At 41.4% G+C, this 16,737-nt stretch overlaps 1 protein-coding gene across 2 annotated transcripts in view; it reads left to right on the forward strand.

The window, feature by feature from the left end:
- The window catches only part of TRAPPC9 (trafficking protein particle complex subunit 9), a 719,778-nt gene that overhangs the window by 159,972 nt on the left and 543,069 nt on the right, over positions 1 to 16,737 (forward strand). For both annotated transcript variants that reach the window (XM_074986617.1, XM_074986618.1), the window contains one exon: positions 716 to 840. In XM_074986617.1, the coding sequence (XP_074842718.1) occupies positions 716 to 840 (125 nt within the window). The remainder of the gene's footprint in view (positions 1 to 715; positions 841 to 16,737) is intronic.

Raw genomic sequence — 16,737 nt, forward strand, 5'->3', positions numbered from 1 at the left:
AGCACATTGCTCCTAGTTGGGGCATGTCTACACAGCAACACTTCATCAGTATTCTGTGTTGTGAACAAAACTTTAATTCTGGAACCACTCCACTCTCTCGGATTGTGACTGAATGGCTCATGAGAACTAATTAATTTTTAGGGAGGAAATATCTGTGGATGGTCCTGGTGGGAAGGAGACACACACATTGCAATTAATGCTTGTAGAATTAAAAAAATATGACTTTGCAGAAGATAGGATGGATAGGGTGGATGTTGGAGGAGAGGGAGACTGTGTTCCAGCACATTGCAGTCATTGAAATGAAGATAAAGAGGTAGTGAGAGCGCAGATGTGCATTAGAAAGTTTATTTGGTAGAGCTGTGACATTAGAGGATGTGACTTTCACCATCACAGCTATGTAGGCAAAAGCCCTGGCATAGAATTCTAATGTACCAATTGAATTAAATAGTGAATGTCATCTGAAGCCCTTTGAAGTCAATGGGATGCTTTCTGTTGCCTTTAGTCAGCATTGCATCAAGATGAAAATCACGAAAGCATCATTTCTTTTACTCTTTTTGCAACAGGGGAAGGTATGTTTCATTCTTTGGTGGGTTTTTTTTCCCCTCCTGTGTGATAAAGAATTAAGGTTATTTTGGAACAAGGCAGTCTGGAATGTTGCTTAAAGCTTGAAAACAAAACAAAGTAAAAGCTTCTGATTCTTTTGTCCTTTTCCTAGATGGAATAAGTATCAGTGGACTTCCACTTTCTAGTCCTTTTCGACAGATTGTCAAACCACGAGTGGAGAGCAAACCTCTCAATCCAAATGAAAGCTCTAAAGTTGGTGACTTCAGTCATGTAAAGGTAAGCTGGCAGCATCAATGTGGGTTTATGGTTCTCACTTCAGTGCACTATATTGTGTTTTGTAGTAAAGATGTGGAAGTGGGGGCTTTGTAGACAATTTTTACATAGTTTTTTATACAATGTATCTGTTGAACTATAGTATTAGACTTTGTGTTGTATACTTAAATTCTACAATGAAACAAGCTGAGGCTAGCTGCACAGAACTTATTTAAAGGATATTATTAAGTAGAGAAGTTACGACTTTGCTCTCCTTACCCCACCTTTCTCCCTGAACCTTTTTTATTTGAGACCTGTGACTTAGAGGATGTAAATAGCTTGTCTTGGTCCCTTTTGATAAAATGTACTTATCCGTTATGAGTCAAGAGTGCACTAAGTGCTTTAGAAACAGGCTGTTTAAAGACAGCAATGAAAATGTGCAGCCTGCTATTAGTAATAAATAATAGGATGGGAATAATCAGGAGAGAGCCCAGTGAATATCGGTTTTAAAAACAGGAAGTAGTAGTGGTAAAAGTGATTAGATGGGTAGAAGCTACATTATTTGTACTTATAAAGTGTTCTGCCCTGGAGTAAGTAAATGTAATGTGTAAAGGTAGTCTATATGCTGTGGAAGCCTTAACCTTCTGTACTGGTGTCTTCAGGCAAGAAAATAATAGTTGAACATTATTCTTACTTAGGTGTTGCAGAAGCTATTGCTTTTGTTTAAAAAAATTACAAGTGACATGTCAAAAGTAGGACAGTTTTCATACCTTTTATACTTCAGATCCATTCTTCTGCATTTCAAAATAAATTCATGATGTCACTCTGGACCATCACTTAAGTTATTTTCCATGGTTCTGGCTGTTTGTGTAGTCCTCTTATTTATTTTCCCTTGTATAAAATGACATGGAGAAAAATAAAATGCAAAACTTGGCAAATTTCTTATGGTAATGAATCTTTTTAGATGTTTCTTCTAGCTTTGTAGATTTACTCTTTTTAAATGAAATAGCATTATTTAAGTTTAAATTTGCATTAATTGTTATACTGCCTGTTTCTCAGTCTTTTAGTGAAGATTGAATGTAATGTTTATTGAGTATCTGATGCATCTTCTACCTATCATCTATATGCTACCTGTAACAGTCTTGGCCAGTGGTGTGTGCCTGCTCTGGGCAGTGCGAGCCTCTCCACCTTGCTCCAGTCTGGGTACAGCCGACCCTGGGGCTGACAGCTGTGTCCCTGGAGTCTTGTCCCCTTTAACATAGCTGATGGGCAGCAGTGTACTCACACAGGCCCTAGCTGAAGGCGGGGCCCCAGCCAAAGTTCACCAGAGGGTCCTGGCCCTTGGTTCAGGGCAGGGCCGCAGGTAAACAGTCAGCAAGCCTGGTTCGGGGTAGGGCGGCAGGCAGACAAATCACCACCACAGTGGTGTGGCTTCGGAGAGGTGAGGGGCTGCCTCTCCTGGGGTGGGATGGGGGATGCAGGCCCTCCCACTCCACTGCCTCCTGGCTTGGGGTCCTAGCTCTCACAGTGAGCTGGCTAGTGGGGATCCAGGCTGCAACACACTGTCATGGGCTCAGGTGGAGCATTCCCCGGGCCACTTCCTTCCTCCACCTTCATCGGTGTCTGGTCACACTTGGAATGCTCAGCAAGCTCAGGACGGTGGGTCTCCTCCAGGTAGGTAGCAGTTGATGGGTCTGGCTAGCTGGGCATCTCCATGTTGTTTGTGTAGTATGCAGGGGGTAGGACAATGGGCTTCAGCAGGTCCAAGGCCTCAGCATTGCGGGCAGCAGGCAGGACTCCAGGTTCATTCCCATCTGGGTCCCTGGAGTAGCTGGCCACGGGCAGGCTCTCTGGCTCTTGTGGGGCTTCTGGGCGTGGGGTTGGCTGCAGGCCCAAGGGCCCCGGTAGGTCAGGAAAATCAGGGTACCTGGCTGACAGCAGACTTGGCTGCAGCCCTACAGGTTGGTTAGGGCAGCTGGCCGGTGGCTCTTGTCGGTCTGGCCTTGGCTCCCAGGACCCCAGTCAGAGACCTCTGCCCTGCTCAGAAGCCAACCTTTAATGAGCCTTGAGCCCTGTCCTGGTACTTCCAGCCCCAGGTGCTGCTCTCTGTGGGGCGGGGCAGAGTTGTTCTGGGCCAGCCCACCAAGGTCTCTGAGAGGCCTCATCGGCCTCTGAGTCAGGGGGAGGCTACTGCACCTTTCTACACTACCCTAGACAGTAACACCAGAAATTAGCATAGTTGTATAAAATAATTTATAAAATAATTATTTGGGAATATTTTTTGGCATGTCTAAGGATTTGTTATCATGGACTCTGTATTTCTCTTTTAAAACTTTACTCTTCATCTGAATTTACTCTCTTCTTACAACAGAGCTATTTATAGTATTGTTCCAGCAATACCGGTGGAACCATTAGTGTCCCTAATGCACTTCGATTTATGTTGGTCTGTTAACAGAGAAATGGTAGTTAGGTAGCATTAGTGACAATACAAGGGATTATAAAATAGTTCGGCAACTTTTCAATACGTATTATGAGACTGCAAGTCTGATTTTTAGCCAGTGATTTTCCAAATCATTGCCACAAATAACCAGCACGATTATGCAAACATTTGGGAGTTAAGTCAGATATTTATCAATCATGTTTAAGATCCAGAGATCAGTATGAAGACCCAGAAAGTCCATCCCAAGAGAAGCAAAATTGTATGATTTAATGGAAGAAGTGGTTTGTGTTCTCACAGAATGAAAAGCTAAGTGTGATTGTAGATGAAATATATACAGTGTTTAACTTTAGTGTGACATTTGAGTTATTTACTGCATGATATTCTCAGTAAATAATTGACACCATTATCAATAGATCACACATTAAATGTATTAAGAAGTACTTGACAGTTCTCAAACAATTTAACAATGGGAAATCATTGAATGGGCATTACAGTTGGTGGGATTCATTAAGGATTGTGGTAGGCCTGACACTATTGGAAGTTTTCATTAGTGATCTGAAGGTAATAATAAAGTAAGTGTTTAAAAATATATGGGTTAGTCAAAGATTGGGGGAGTGGCAAATAATGAGAAAAGGTCAGTCTCGCCATATCACGTGGTTAATCTGGTTGCAGTGCATAATGGCTAAGGCATGTTGGCAGCAGTCCTGAGCAGTAGTGAAGTATGTGAAAGTGGCTGCCTAGAGAGGTGGTGGATTCTCCATCCCTTGAGGTTTTTAAGTCACGGCTGGACAAGGTCTTGGCTGGGATGACTTCGTGGGGGTTGATCCTGCTTGAAGCAGGGGGCTGGACTAGATGACCTCCTGAGGTCCCTTCCAGCCCTGTGATTCTGAGATTCTGTCTAGTTGGCAGGGTAGCATCCAAGATTGTGTTCAAAGATTTTGCAAGAGCCAGTGTCCAGAACATTTAATCTGGTGGGCTGAGTCAGTGGCTCTGGCAAGTCAGCCAAGAGTAGGATCACTAGTACAGCAGCAAAGTAAGAGCAGGTGAAGCATGAAGGTCGGGCTGTCAAGGCAGTGGAGGGACAAAGTCTAGGTGGGAGTAAGGGAATATCGAAGTGGAGCACTTATTTCGAAGCTGCATGCATCTACACTGTCAATCTGCAATTCGAAGTCTGCACTTGAAAACTCATGCAGCCACCATTATTCTAATGAGGCACTAAATGTTCACATTAGCGCCTCATTAGCATGCTCCCTCCGATGGGAGAGGTTGATTGTAGAAGCAGCTTTTGATGTGTAGCTCAACTACTTTCTGTTTGTTTTACTATTCCAGTTCGGACATTGTCTAGTTCGGCAGACCTTATATTGGACAGATGGATTTTGGGTGTTATTTCCACTAGATGTACCACTGATTTCCAGTCTACCCCATCTTTCAAACCCACTTCACCTCCCTCTTAAGGGTATCTTTCACCAGAGGATTCAAAAACAGGAAGTGGTCCCTTTGATCGATTTAGAAGCTATAGAGCATATTAATCTTGCATACAAAAGAAAGACTTCTACTAGAATTCACTCCTTCTGAAGAAAAGGCAGAATTTGCTGTCAGACAGGCTCAGCAAACATTTCAGTAGGGACTGAGAGTGGGTGCTATACTCTTCAGCATTCAACAGATTTTCTCTCGGTTGGCCTACCCATCCAAGGACCCTTTTTTGCTACTTGAGAGAACAAGAAATATCAAACTGATTGCTCTCCCAAAGGTCAGATTCTGACCACAGCTGACAGTAGACTTCCAGCATCAAAATTGTTAATGTTTGTATTTCCTCCTACTCCCCTCATCTTATGTTCTCTGGAAAATGCAGGCCAGCAGTGCAACAGTAATTCTAATAGCATCATGGCCCTATAAATGATCACCTATGGGTACATTCGCCAACAGTTGTTTTCAACACTGTTGCCAGAATCAGAGAGAAACCAGCCATCCCAAAATGATTACACTTTTGTCAGTGTGGTTTTTAATTGGGCAATTCAGCAAACTTGTTCAGAAGAAATGCAGTCCATCCTGATTAATAATAGAAACCTTCCACATGTAAGTATTACATTGCTAAGTGGAAGAGTTTTACCAGAAAGATAACCTTTTTTCTGGAAGGGCCAGAACTTCCTTGTATCTGTGACTATTTCCTGTCCCTAAAGATGTTGAACTTTCAGTCTTACTGAGCATGTATGTATCTGGTGACTATCATATTTTACCCTGCTATAGAAATGTACAGTTTGCACTTATGTCATGACAGTCACTATTTCATTCATCTCCTTGCAGGTATTCTTAAAATTACTCTCTGGTATCTTGACCTATATACAGATCTCTAGTACTGAATTTAGTACTAGTCACTCTGACATGGCTGCCCTTTTGTACAGATCAGTGAATGTGACCACCTTTGGTAGAGGTTATGTTAGCTAAAAGAGTAGGTGACCTTGATGATGATGGGGAGAGAAAATGTACCATCTTTCACTGAGATAAGATATCCTTCTTACATTCTGTTTTTTCAAAGGTCCAATCAGACTTCGGTCTGAGTCGGACAATTCACATCTGTCCTTGTTCTACACAAAGACCCACAAAGCTAGGAATGACAGGAAGGTATATTATATGGATGTTTGAAGGGCCATAACCATTTACTTTGATTGGACCAAAGATATTTAGTAAATCTAATCTGTTTATTTTTCCAGAAGAAGAAAGCATGAGGCCATCTTAGAGGTCCTCAAGACAGATTTTTAGATGTATCCTTTTCTCTTACAAGCATTCAAAATCTTTCTCCGTAGGATGTTAAAGCAGACTCAACTAGGGCAAAGCTGCCTCATTAGCATCACTGCTAGATGCCCTTTGGCTCAGCAGTACTGCAGAATATAGTCCCTAGTTTCTTCCTGGAACCATCCTCTCAAATTAATAGCCATGGGGATCAGCACTCAGATTGTTATAGTAAATGGAATTTGTCAAGAAGCGTGGTCCCTATGGGTATTCACTATGGACCTTCCTTGTCGTCTTTGGGTCCCTGTGTTTTGTGGCAGTGTAGGAAGTAAGGGGTGGGTGATCTTGTTGCGACTTTATGCCCTGTGTTGCAGTATGAGGAGCCATAGACTAAGCAGTGTTTCCTAAAATTTCAGAGACCATGGAACACCAAACAATTTTTTTGTATCGAAAATATATGAAAAATTTCAAAAATGGTCAAACAGACAAAAAAACAAAAGCAAAAAACTCCTCACTCAAACAGCAACATATATAGCAAAAACAAAATTAAGTAATTTAATCAGCTATCATAGCAATGAAGAAGTAACATATTTAGTTTTAATAACAGAACACATATGCCACCAGTGTATGATACCAAAAAAGTGTCAGATGCTTGTGGCACACCTCCTGCAAATTGTTCACCAAACACCAGTGTTCAGTGGAAAATAGTTTAAGAAATGCTGGACTAAGGACTCTCTTACTAAAGCATTTCCAGAACTTAGCAATGCAGCTCATGCACATGCACAATGAATGCCCATAGGGACCGCACCTGGCTAAGGGTTTCAGTTTCTGTGAGGCAAATAACCTTCCTTAGACACCTGAGAAAAAGGAATGCAGGCTGCACCTACAAAATGAGAGACAGTATTGTAGAAAGCAATGACTCTAAAAAGGATTTAGGTATCATAGTGGAGAAGCATCTGAAAGTGACCTTTCTGTGTAATGCTGTGGCAGAAAGGGCTCCTGTCATCCTTGAATTTATAAATAGAGGAGTAGTGATTAAGAGTATGGGGATTTTCTTTATTTGTGATTGGCTAGACCAGTACTGGAATATGGTGTCCAGTTCTGCAGCCCTCATTTTAAAAAGGAAGTTAAAAATTGGAAAGGGACTCTAAGTTTAGTACAGTCAGGTTAGTTTCTTTGGGGGGGTGTGTGGGGAAAAAAAGATGACTTAATTACAATATATGAATGCTGCTGGACAGAACAAATGCATGGTGGTAAAGGTATCTGCAATGTATTGGAGAAAGGCATAACAAGAATGGATAGGGGAAAGCTGAAATCAGAAAATCTGTTTAGAAATCATGCACGTGTTTTTAATAGGATGGTGAATCCTTGGACAAAACTACCAAGGGAAGTGGTGAATTCTCCTTCATGTTTTCAGATGAGTACTGGATGTCTTTATGGAAAATGTGCTTTGAAAACACATCACGCATCAGTCAAATGGGGAATATTGAGCTCACTACCAGCAAAAGTAGATCGAATTTATTGGCCTGTGATGTACAGGAGGTGATTAGTAGATAATATAATGATCCTTTCTAGCCTTAAACTGTATGACTTAAATTAACGAGCCTGTTGTAGGGATAGTACCTATGCAAGGAAAGCTCTCCTCTTAGGCTTATTGTTGCTTCAGGGAAGCCAAGGAGGAGCAAACTGCCTTTCAGGTACTGTTCTATAGCCCACACTCTATGAGAAGGCCCAGCATACTATTTGGTCCATTTGAAGGTATATTGTAAGGTTCATCATGTGGTTTTCTGGCTAATAGTAATGATTTGACACTAGCAAATGCAAGAAACAAGTGGAAAACTCTAAGCTTGATGAAGAATTAGGAACAAGCTGTTGAAGTAATAAACATATTTTGTATATGAAAATGTGTTGCATGCAACTCTAATTATGGTTTGGAAATATTTGGGCCTGTTGGAAATGCTGATCATTCATGGAAATGTAGTTATTTGTTAGCTCTGTATAATGTAGATGAACAAGCCTTCAAAATAAGTTGAATTTGTGCAAATGAAAATTAATATACAGCAGTATTTCAAAAACTGCATATTTTCATTACCAGCTTTGAAATGTACTAATTGAGACACTTCCAAATATTGGTAATTAAAAACAGAAACTGTTTGTCTGAAAATTATAAATGAAATGGAGAATATTGGAACACTAAATGCTAGCAATATTTTACTTGCGACTCCCTGCAGTCTACAATGCTTTTTTTTTCAAATTCTGCCCTACAGGCTACATTCCAATAAACCAATCACTGACTTCTTGATATGTCTGCAGCCAAACTACAGTTTCTATCTACTTGAATTTATGAGATGTTGGGAGTGTATCGTTGGAAGTGCATCCTGGCATGGTCAGCTGTAATTTGGCCCTTGCCTAGTCACAGTGTAGGTGTCTTAGGGGGGCACCCCCCAAATTATTTAGAAAGCATTGTTGAAATATATTTCAATCTGAATTTATTTTGTTTCAGGAAGAAGGATTCTTTTGAAGATGGGGTTTATTTTCAAAAGAGCCCTGTCTTCACTGCTTTTTTCTTTCGAAACGATCTCTTCCAAAAAGAGATTATACAAATGAAGTGCAAGATGTATAAATCAGTGCCTCATTTACATTTTCGATTTCACTCATTTTCATTCCTCTTTTGAAAGCGGAATACAAATGTAGAGATAGCATATGGGAACTTCAGGAGAGTAGGTCAAGTGCTGTGGTTCTCAGCTGAAGAAATTTGAAATGCAGAACGTGACATCTATAATTGATGCTAAATTGTTTCTCACAGGGCACACTGGAATATGCTTTTACATAGTTGATTTCATTTAGGGAAATCATTGGATAGTCATCACATCAGGCTGTACGTTTGTTGTTTTACATAAGAACGGCCGTACTGGGTCAGAGCAAAGGTCCATCTAGCCCAGTATCCTGTCTGCTGACAGTAGCCAATGCCAGGTGCCCCAGAGGAGGTGAACCGAAGACAATGATCAAGTGATTTGTCTCCTGCCATCCATCTCCCGCCTTCGACAAAAGGCTAGTCACCACACCTTACCCTTGCTAATAGCCATCTATGGCCCTAACCTCCAAATATTTATCGAGCTCTTTTTTAAGCTCTGTTAGAGTCCTGGCCTTCACAGTGTCCTCTGGTAAGGAGTTCCACAGGTTGACTGTGTGCTGTGTGAAGAAAAACTTTCTTGTATTAGTTTTGAACCTGCCAGCCATTAATTTCATTTGGTGTCCTCTAGTTCTTCTATTATGGGAACAAGTAAATAACTTTTCTGTATTTACTTTCTCCACACCATTCATGATTTTATATACCTCTTTCATATCGCCCCTCAGTCTCCTCTTTTCTGGACTGAAAAGTCCCAGTCTCTCTAGCCTCTCCTCGTATGGGACCCGTTCCAAACCCTTAATCATTTTAGTTACCCTTTTCTGAACCTTTTCTAACGCCAGTATATCTTGAGATGAGGAGACCACATCTGCATGCAGTACTCAAGATGTGGGCGTACCATAGTTTTATGTAGGGGAAGTAAGATATTAGGCAAAACAGGTATTAAATGTGACTTACCTTTCACCATTTTTTTGTAAATAAGGTGGATTAAAATCTGATTTGATATATTGATTAGGAAAAGTTTGGTTTGAGGTATTTGGTTTTCTTTAATATTGTTTCCCACTGCTGTTCATAGGGTTATAAAAACAGCATTGCTTTGTTAGATGTATGATATGTGCTCTAACTTACCCATCAACATACACTAAAATTTTAAATTAAGTGCCAGTAATTGTAAATGGTTAAGGTTAAATCTCCAATAGGACGCTGAGTTTGGCTAAACCAGTCAAATTTCCAAGAAATGCAAAACTATTTCTTCTGGTTTCAGACTTCAGAAATGACAGACACACACAGACAGACAAAATATAAATAGTTTAAAAATAGTAACATTTTACTAACCTCAGAAATGCTTTGTGTACACTTTAGGGCAAATATTCTTCAGTTTTTAATTCAAAATGTATTTTTGGCTTTTGTAGACAGCATTAAATACCCTTGATAAAATCCTATAACCATAATTCATATTATTTTTATTTTAATGCCCAAGTGGAAGGCAGTTATGCTGAGCGCACTATAAAAAACTTACATGGAAGAGCTGTGGCACATGTTCTTTCCAGGTTGGGTAAGTTAGCCCATCACTTTATAGATTGAAGAGAACATGGGCAGATTCTATGGCTTACAGACATAACTGGATCCAAATGTGGTATTGAAATTGCTTGGGTAGCAGTAGCATTTTCTACTGCAGGTACTAGCTTTAATGTCAAAATGGTAGCAACACCTTGGTTCCCACTGTAGGATATTTTACTGAAATGGATCTGGAGGATAACACTGAAGATTTTGTAGAGACAGTTGAATGGGTGGCAGCTCCTCCCTAATATCCTCAAGAGGTGCGAGCCGTTAAAATAGCATCTTATTGTACACGGGAAGCTCTTCTGTATATTATGCTATGAATGGGATCATAGTAAAGAACAGCTTGGTGTGGAAAGAAACCATCTTGGACTGGTTTGGGCTCAAAACAAAGAAAGCAGTCCTGTAGCACCTTAAAGACTAACAATATTATTTATAAGGTGATGAGATTTCATGGGAAAGACCTATGTTCAGGATTACCTTTAAGCTAAGTAACATTGCCAGGGTTTTAATGAAATAATGGTGGTAGCTGTAGGACAATTCAAAAAGCAAAACGTAACATGCTGTCTATAAAACTTGTCCAAGGACAGAACAAATAGAACAATAGACACATTATTCCTATTAGTTCCTTCTCTAGGTTATGATGTAATCTCAACAATAGTCTCATTCCATTATAAGTTACTTTTTTTGGAAACTATAATAACTGTAAAAAGAGGAAACATCTTTGAAAATACTAAAGAGAACAGATTGCAATAGGAAGAGCGAACAAGTACATATTACAGAAACATTTGAGACTTGTGATCTCATTATGCTTAAAACTTATGTTTTGCTTCAAAACACTAAGCTTTATATAGTGCATCAACATTCATCACAGTCAGTTGTTAGGTTCCATCCTATAATATATTATTTTCTCTGCATTTTTGTCGTGTGGCTAGAGGAAGAACATTTGAAATGAAACCTGCCCGACACTTTCAAAAGGTGAGCCTTGGAACTTAAATTCATAGTGAAACTATATGCTAAAAATCATGGGCATAACAGACTGATTTCATGGTTTACTGCAGCAATTCATAATATGCCATGCTGTTTGCTAGCCCACAATTTTTCACTTCATTCGTAGGTTTGTATGATCTCCTTATGTGTAACCATCTGTCCCAATGTGTGGTTAGCAAAGGGATAGATTAAGTATAACTATGGCCCTACCAAATTCAACACTATGAAAATGTGTCATGGACTGTGAAATGTGGTCCCCCCGATGAAATCTTGTGGTTTTTTTTTTTTCCTTTCTAAACCATACGCTATGCAGATTTCACAGGGGAGACTAGTGTTTCTCAACTTTCTGGTAAGGACCCCCCAGTGAAGTTTCAGAGAGGTGACTAGGTTATTTTTGAAGGGTCATCTGCTGTCTTCTGTGAGTGGTGGGAGAGTAGGAGCTGTTAGCCAACACCCAGCACTGAATGCAATGTCCTGCTGGCATCAGCACACAAGTAAGGGTGGCATTACCATACCATGTCATCCTAACTTTTGTGATGTTACCTTCATGTCCAGGTGGCCAGATTGTGGTGGGTGCTGACTGAGGTTCTACCTTTGCAGGAGTAGTGCAGAAGGGTGACAATACCTTACCATCCCACTTTTACTTCTGTGCTGCTGCTGGTGGCAGCTATGGCTTCAGAATTGGCTTCTGGCCAGCAGCTTCTGTCCATGTACCCAGCTCTAAGATATTGCTGATGCCAGGAGCAGTGCACAAGTAAGAGTGGCAGTACTTCAGTACCCTATCAACAATGACCTTTTGACCTCCCCCCAGCTATTTTTTGCATCAGAACCCTTACAATTACATCACTGAAAAATAGTGGCTGTAACCAGGTGAAATCACAAAATGTATGATTTTACAAATCCTATGCCTGTGAAATTAGCTAAAATGGTCTGTGAATTTGGTAGGGTGCTAAGCATAACAGGTTCGTGCATGCTGGTTATCTTCCTCAAACCTGAAGAAGAGCACTCTGAAGCACAAATGTGTCTACCTTTCACTAACAGAAGTTGCTCCAACAGAAGATTTTCACCTTCCTTGTGTCTCCCCTCCCCTGGGACCAGCATGACTATATAGCTACAAACAGGTGACAAGACTGCTATCCGGTATCATGCATACTGGGTCCAGTAGAAATCTGAGTGCTGGTTACAGCCAACATTTTATTATATGCTGTACATACTGCTTCTATCCTTTTTCATGACAAATACAGAAAAAAAATAATACTTTTGGAAAAATTGGTGCTTAAAATGATTGACAGTGCACTGAGTACAAGTAGCAGTTCTGTTTGCCTTATAATGGAAAAAATCAGTGTTGCAGCAGAGTGGACACTGGTCTATATGTTTGATGAAAGAAGCAATCAGAATTTATCCTAAAACTGAACCTAAATTTTCTCACCCAAATCTTAATCTAACATTTACTGTATTATTCACCATTGATATTTCACCATCAGAGATTTTTCTGTCTAAAGGATATTTCTGGCAATAATGAAATAAGGGATAAGATGGATGTTTCAACTGTAAGTCATCCTTCAATACATTTTCAAAAAACAGATAAGTACTTTATTATAAACCCATCTGAGAGTCATTTTCATCATAGCTAGCAAATGTATTTTCTTTCTCTTTCTTACATGTACTGGTAAAGAGAGCTTGGTTGAGGAACTAGGTTTTCCATCTGATGTTGTAGATCAGGGTGTCCAACCCTTGGCCTGCATGCCAAGAGCAGCATCTGAGCTGATTTTTCCCTGATCCACAAGGCTGGAACTCAGCCCCACTCCTCCTCCTATCCATGCAGTGGCGGGGCGCGGAGGTCTACCAGTGTTGCTGTGCTCCCACAGGCACACATCTGTTAGCCAATGGTCGGGATGCGATACCACATGTGCCTTCACTTCATCCGAGTCTTTAACTGCTAGGACAGACAGTCCTTTCGCAGCGGGCAGCCAGGGGTGGCCAACGGATGGCCCAAGGTTTTAACACCTGAGTCTTTAACTGCTAGGACAAAGTCCCTTTGCAGCGGGCAGCCAGGGAGGCTGATGGGTGCCCCAAAGGTTGTACTGAGAGCCTCCTTCACCCGAGTCTTTAACTGCTAGCACAGACAGTCCCTTCGCAGCGGGCAGCCAGGGAGGCTGATGGGTGCCCCAAGAGTCTGCTCCGTGGAGGCAGCATGACTCAGCTCTCAGTACGCCTCACCAGTGACCAGGCTAAAACAGCTGAAAAGCATCTGAGTTCTTTGTGTTTGGTTTGCACAGTAACAGGAAGAGTCAGGTTAAAAACTTAACCAGTTACTTATTTATTGACTAAGGAACTTAACTCTTATGGTTACAGGATTACAAGGTTTATATTTTGTTACAAGATTACAAGGTTTGTACTTCCCTTCTTTTAGTTACCAGTAGCTAGCATATAACAATTCATAGATCTATTATTGAATGTGTGCAAAAGCAATACACTGAACGGGTCTTATTCTCACCCCTGCATTACCCAACGTTGTGTGACCAGCATTTTCACTCAGTCCCTTGGGAAGAAACGATACGAGGAAAGGGTGTCCTTGGGACCTTGGGAGACAAAGACCCTCCTGACCGGCAGGTAGAAGTAATTGGAGCTCAGTTAGAGGGGGCTGCCAGGCCCTACTTTATACCCATTGAGTCTCATACGCTCTTCCTTATCTCAAAAGATACCAATTGAATTAGATCGTCTCGTGACCCTAGTTCTCACAGGGAGTTCAAGGATCTAGTTCATACCTGTGAGGTGGAGATAATTTTAGGGCATTCTTTCTTTATGGGCCGGAGGTTTCCTCATCTGGGACATACGTGTAGGCGGATCAACTGATGGTACTAGCCAAGGGCAGCCCGAGGCTCCGGCTGTCTGTTAGCCCATTTGTCTTTTGTTGTCTGGTTTTGGCCCATTCAGGGTCATTATGTTGCAGTTTTGCTCCGGAGCATCAAAAGACTGTGCCTGAGATAAGCACATCTGCGCTCTCAGGCATTCCAGGGCTGAGCTGTTTCTTTTAACCCTGTGGTTCTCTGAAGAACCTGGGAGAGACAAGATGGCGTAGAGCAAAAGGGGGGGACTCTCTCTCTGGCTACACACATCACAGGGAGCAGAGCTGCCATGGGAAGGTGGGGACATGAGAGCTGCCCATGAGCCTTGCTCTGTGTGTTCAGATCCACCCTCCCAATCCCATTCTGGGGAGCTCAGCGTGGGCTCCAAGCTCAGCAGCATAGCCAGGTTCCCAGCCACACCCATGCCATGGGGAGGTCAGAGCTCCCTCCTCGCAACCAGGAAACATCAGATAGCTAGGCCTGGCTGCTCCCAGCAGGAGTATCTCTATCTCTGCTTCACACCTGGGCTGTATTGGCTCATTGCCTGGAGAACCACAGTGCTAGGCACCCTGGTTGGAGGGGTGGCTCCAGCCTGGATTGGCTTGGCTGTAGGTGGGGCCTGCATGTGCATGCGTGTTGTAGCTCTCAGTGTCTCCACCTGTGGCTCCTCTGCCCAGAGGGGACAAGGGGGAGTAGGAGTCAGGACATCTGGGTTCTAGCTCCAGAGCCCTACTGGGAAGGCTGATTCCAGATGGGAAGAGGCCCCAGGCTTGCAAAATGTCTGGTTCCAAGGACTCAGGAAGGAGCTGGAGCATCTGCAAACTGCTGGTCTGCAGTCTGGACCAATCCCCAGTTGGCCCTTCAGTGTGTTAGGCCCACCTTAGGGTCTCATGTTAGGGCAACCCCCTTGACTTTACTGCCTTCTTACACCAAACATTGGAGCCTTCAGTACCCTGGGTTGGTACAGTTAGCTCCCAGAGTTGGATACCTGAGCAAGACTTGCACACCCTGACCAAGGGAGCAATGCATTCCTCCTCCCTACCACCATGTGCAGTGACCCACTGCCATTGTGGTGAAAGCAGTCAGGTTTATTAGCTGCAGCCCAGCTTGGTTCCGTTGCTGGAATTGGCAGCTATCGAAGCTGTTGTAAGTAGGACTATTGGTGACTGTAAGTAGGACTATTGGTGACTTTAAAAAGTATCATCTAGCTTGGACTGTACATGGAGGTCAAAAAATAAAATTTTGGCACTCCGCCTCAGAAGGGTTGCTGATCCCTCTTACAGAACACTGCAATGGTACTCTGAGACTTAGAAATGAAAAGAGATCCTCACCAATAAATTTCCTGTTTGAATATTTTAAGTGGCATACAGGACAAACACATACAAATGTTCACCTAATCGCATGTATAGTTAGGTGATAGAAAATAAGACCGTCATATAATAATCACCTCAGGCATATGGTCATACAGCACATGGCTTTGCAACTCTCATTTTCTTTATGTAGCTGTCTGCTTACCAAAACTTTTACAGAAAAATACAACATTGGTGCGACTAATTTACACAGCACTGTGTGCGTGTTGTCCATCATGTAATTCCTTTCCTGTACAATGGTTTTTGATTCTTGTTTTATTTGCTTTAAATTCTAGGGAGTGCGCTGTGCTTTACAGCATCCTTTCCAAGATTTTAATTGTGGTGTTTGCAGTTAGAGAGGAGAAAGCGGTCAGAAAATGTCATGTTGTTTGGCTCTTGTGTGTGTCACAGGTTCATTTTCAGATAGATGGAAGAAAAAAATTGGAATTCATTCTGTATTTGTGACAATGTTTCTGAGGACAAGTGTTCAGATGCAGTATCGTCAAGCTATTTTTAGCCAATTGCTGTCCCTACAGTGCTATTTAAAGATTCAATTCAGACTGCTAATAGGTATATTTATAACCATTCTGTCAACTGCCACAGCGTGAATGCTGTTACAGATGATAATTCTATTCTTGGAACCAGTACCATGGTTACCGTTACCCTGATTGCTCAAGTAGAAGCTGTACTTCTGTACAAATGTAGTAGTAGTATAATACACTAGCACTTCTTTACACTGCAAGAAAGATCACAGTGGACACGCAAAGGCATGATACTAACAGAAGTAATAAATACATACAATTATATTTATATCAGAATTGGCTGGTGCATTTTTGTTTAAGCAAATACTATTTGTTTTGTGCCCTCTGGGCATGGGTGAAGCTTGGGGTTTGTGTGTGAGAGAAAAATTGTAATAAAATGTAATTTTTCCTGCATTTATTTTTTAAACTAAATTTAAAACTATACAAGTTCTTAAGTGACTTTTTTTATTGCTTCATATCCAATGGCCTATTTGTAGGAACTTGGAAACAGACTTGAAGACAGTTGTTATTACTGCTGTTAGCTGTGTACACACAGTACCATAGGAGTGCAAGAGGCATTGAAAAGAATTATGTCTTCAGAAAGAGTTAATAATCTTATTGTACTGAAGAGAGTCGTGTCAATATAGCCAGAATACTGTTCTAATTTAAATTATGGCAGATTCATAAGAATCAGGGCAGAGAAGCCTTTGTAGTTTAAGCTTATCAGCAATATGAATAGCTGGATCCTAACCTTTGAGGAATGGGCTGTAAGATTTAACCATGTATATGATGATTATAACTGTATGAAGTTGATGCATGAGAGTTTTTTCCCCCCTGCAGGACCCAATGAAAG

This window comes from Carettochelys insculpta, chromosome 2 (assembly GCF_033958435.1).
Source record: "Carettochelys insculpta isolate YL-2023 chromosome 2, ASM3395843v1, whole genome shotgun sequence".
NCBI classification, from domain to species: Eukaryota; Metazoa; Chordata; order Testudines; family Carettochelyidae; genus Carettochelys; species Carettochelys insculpta.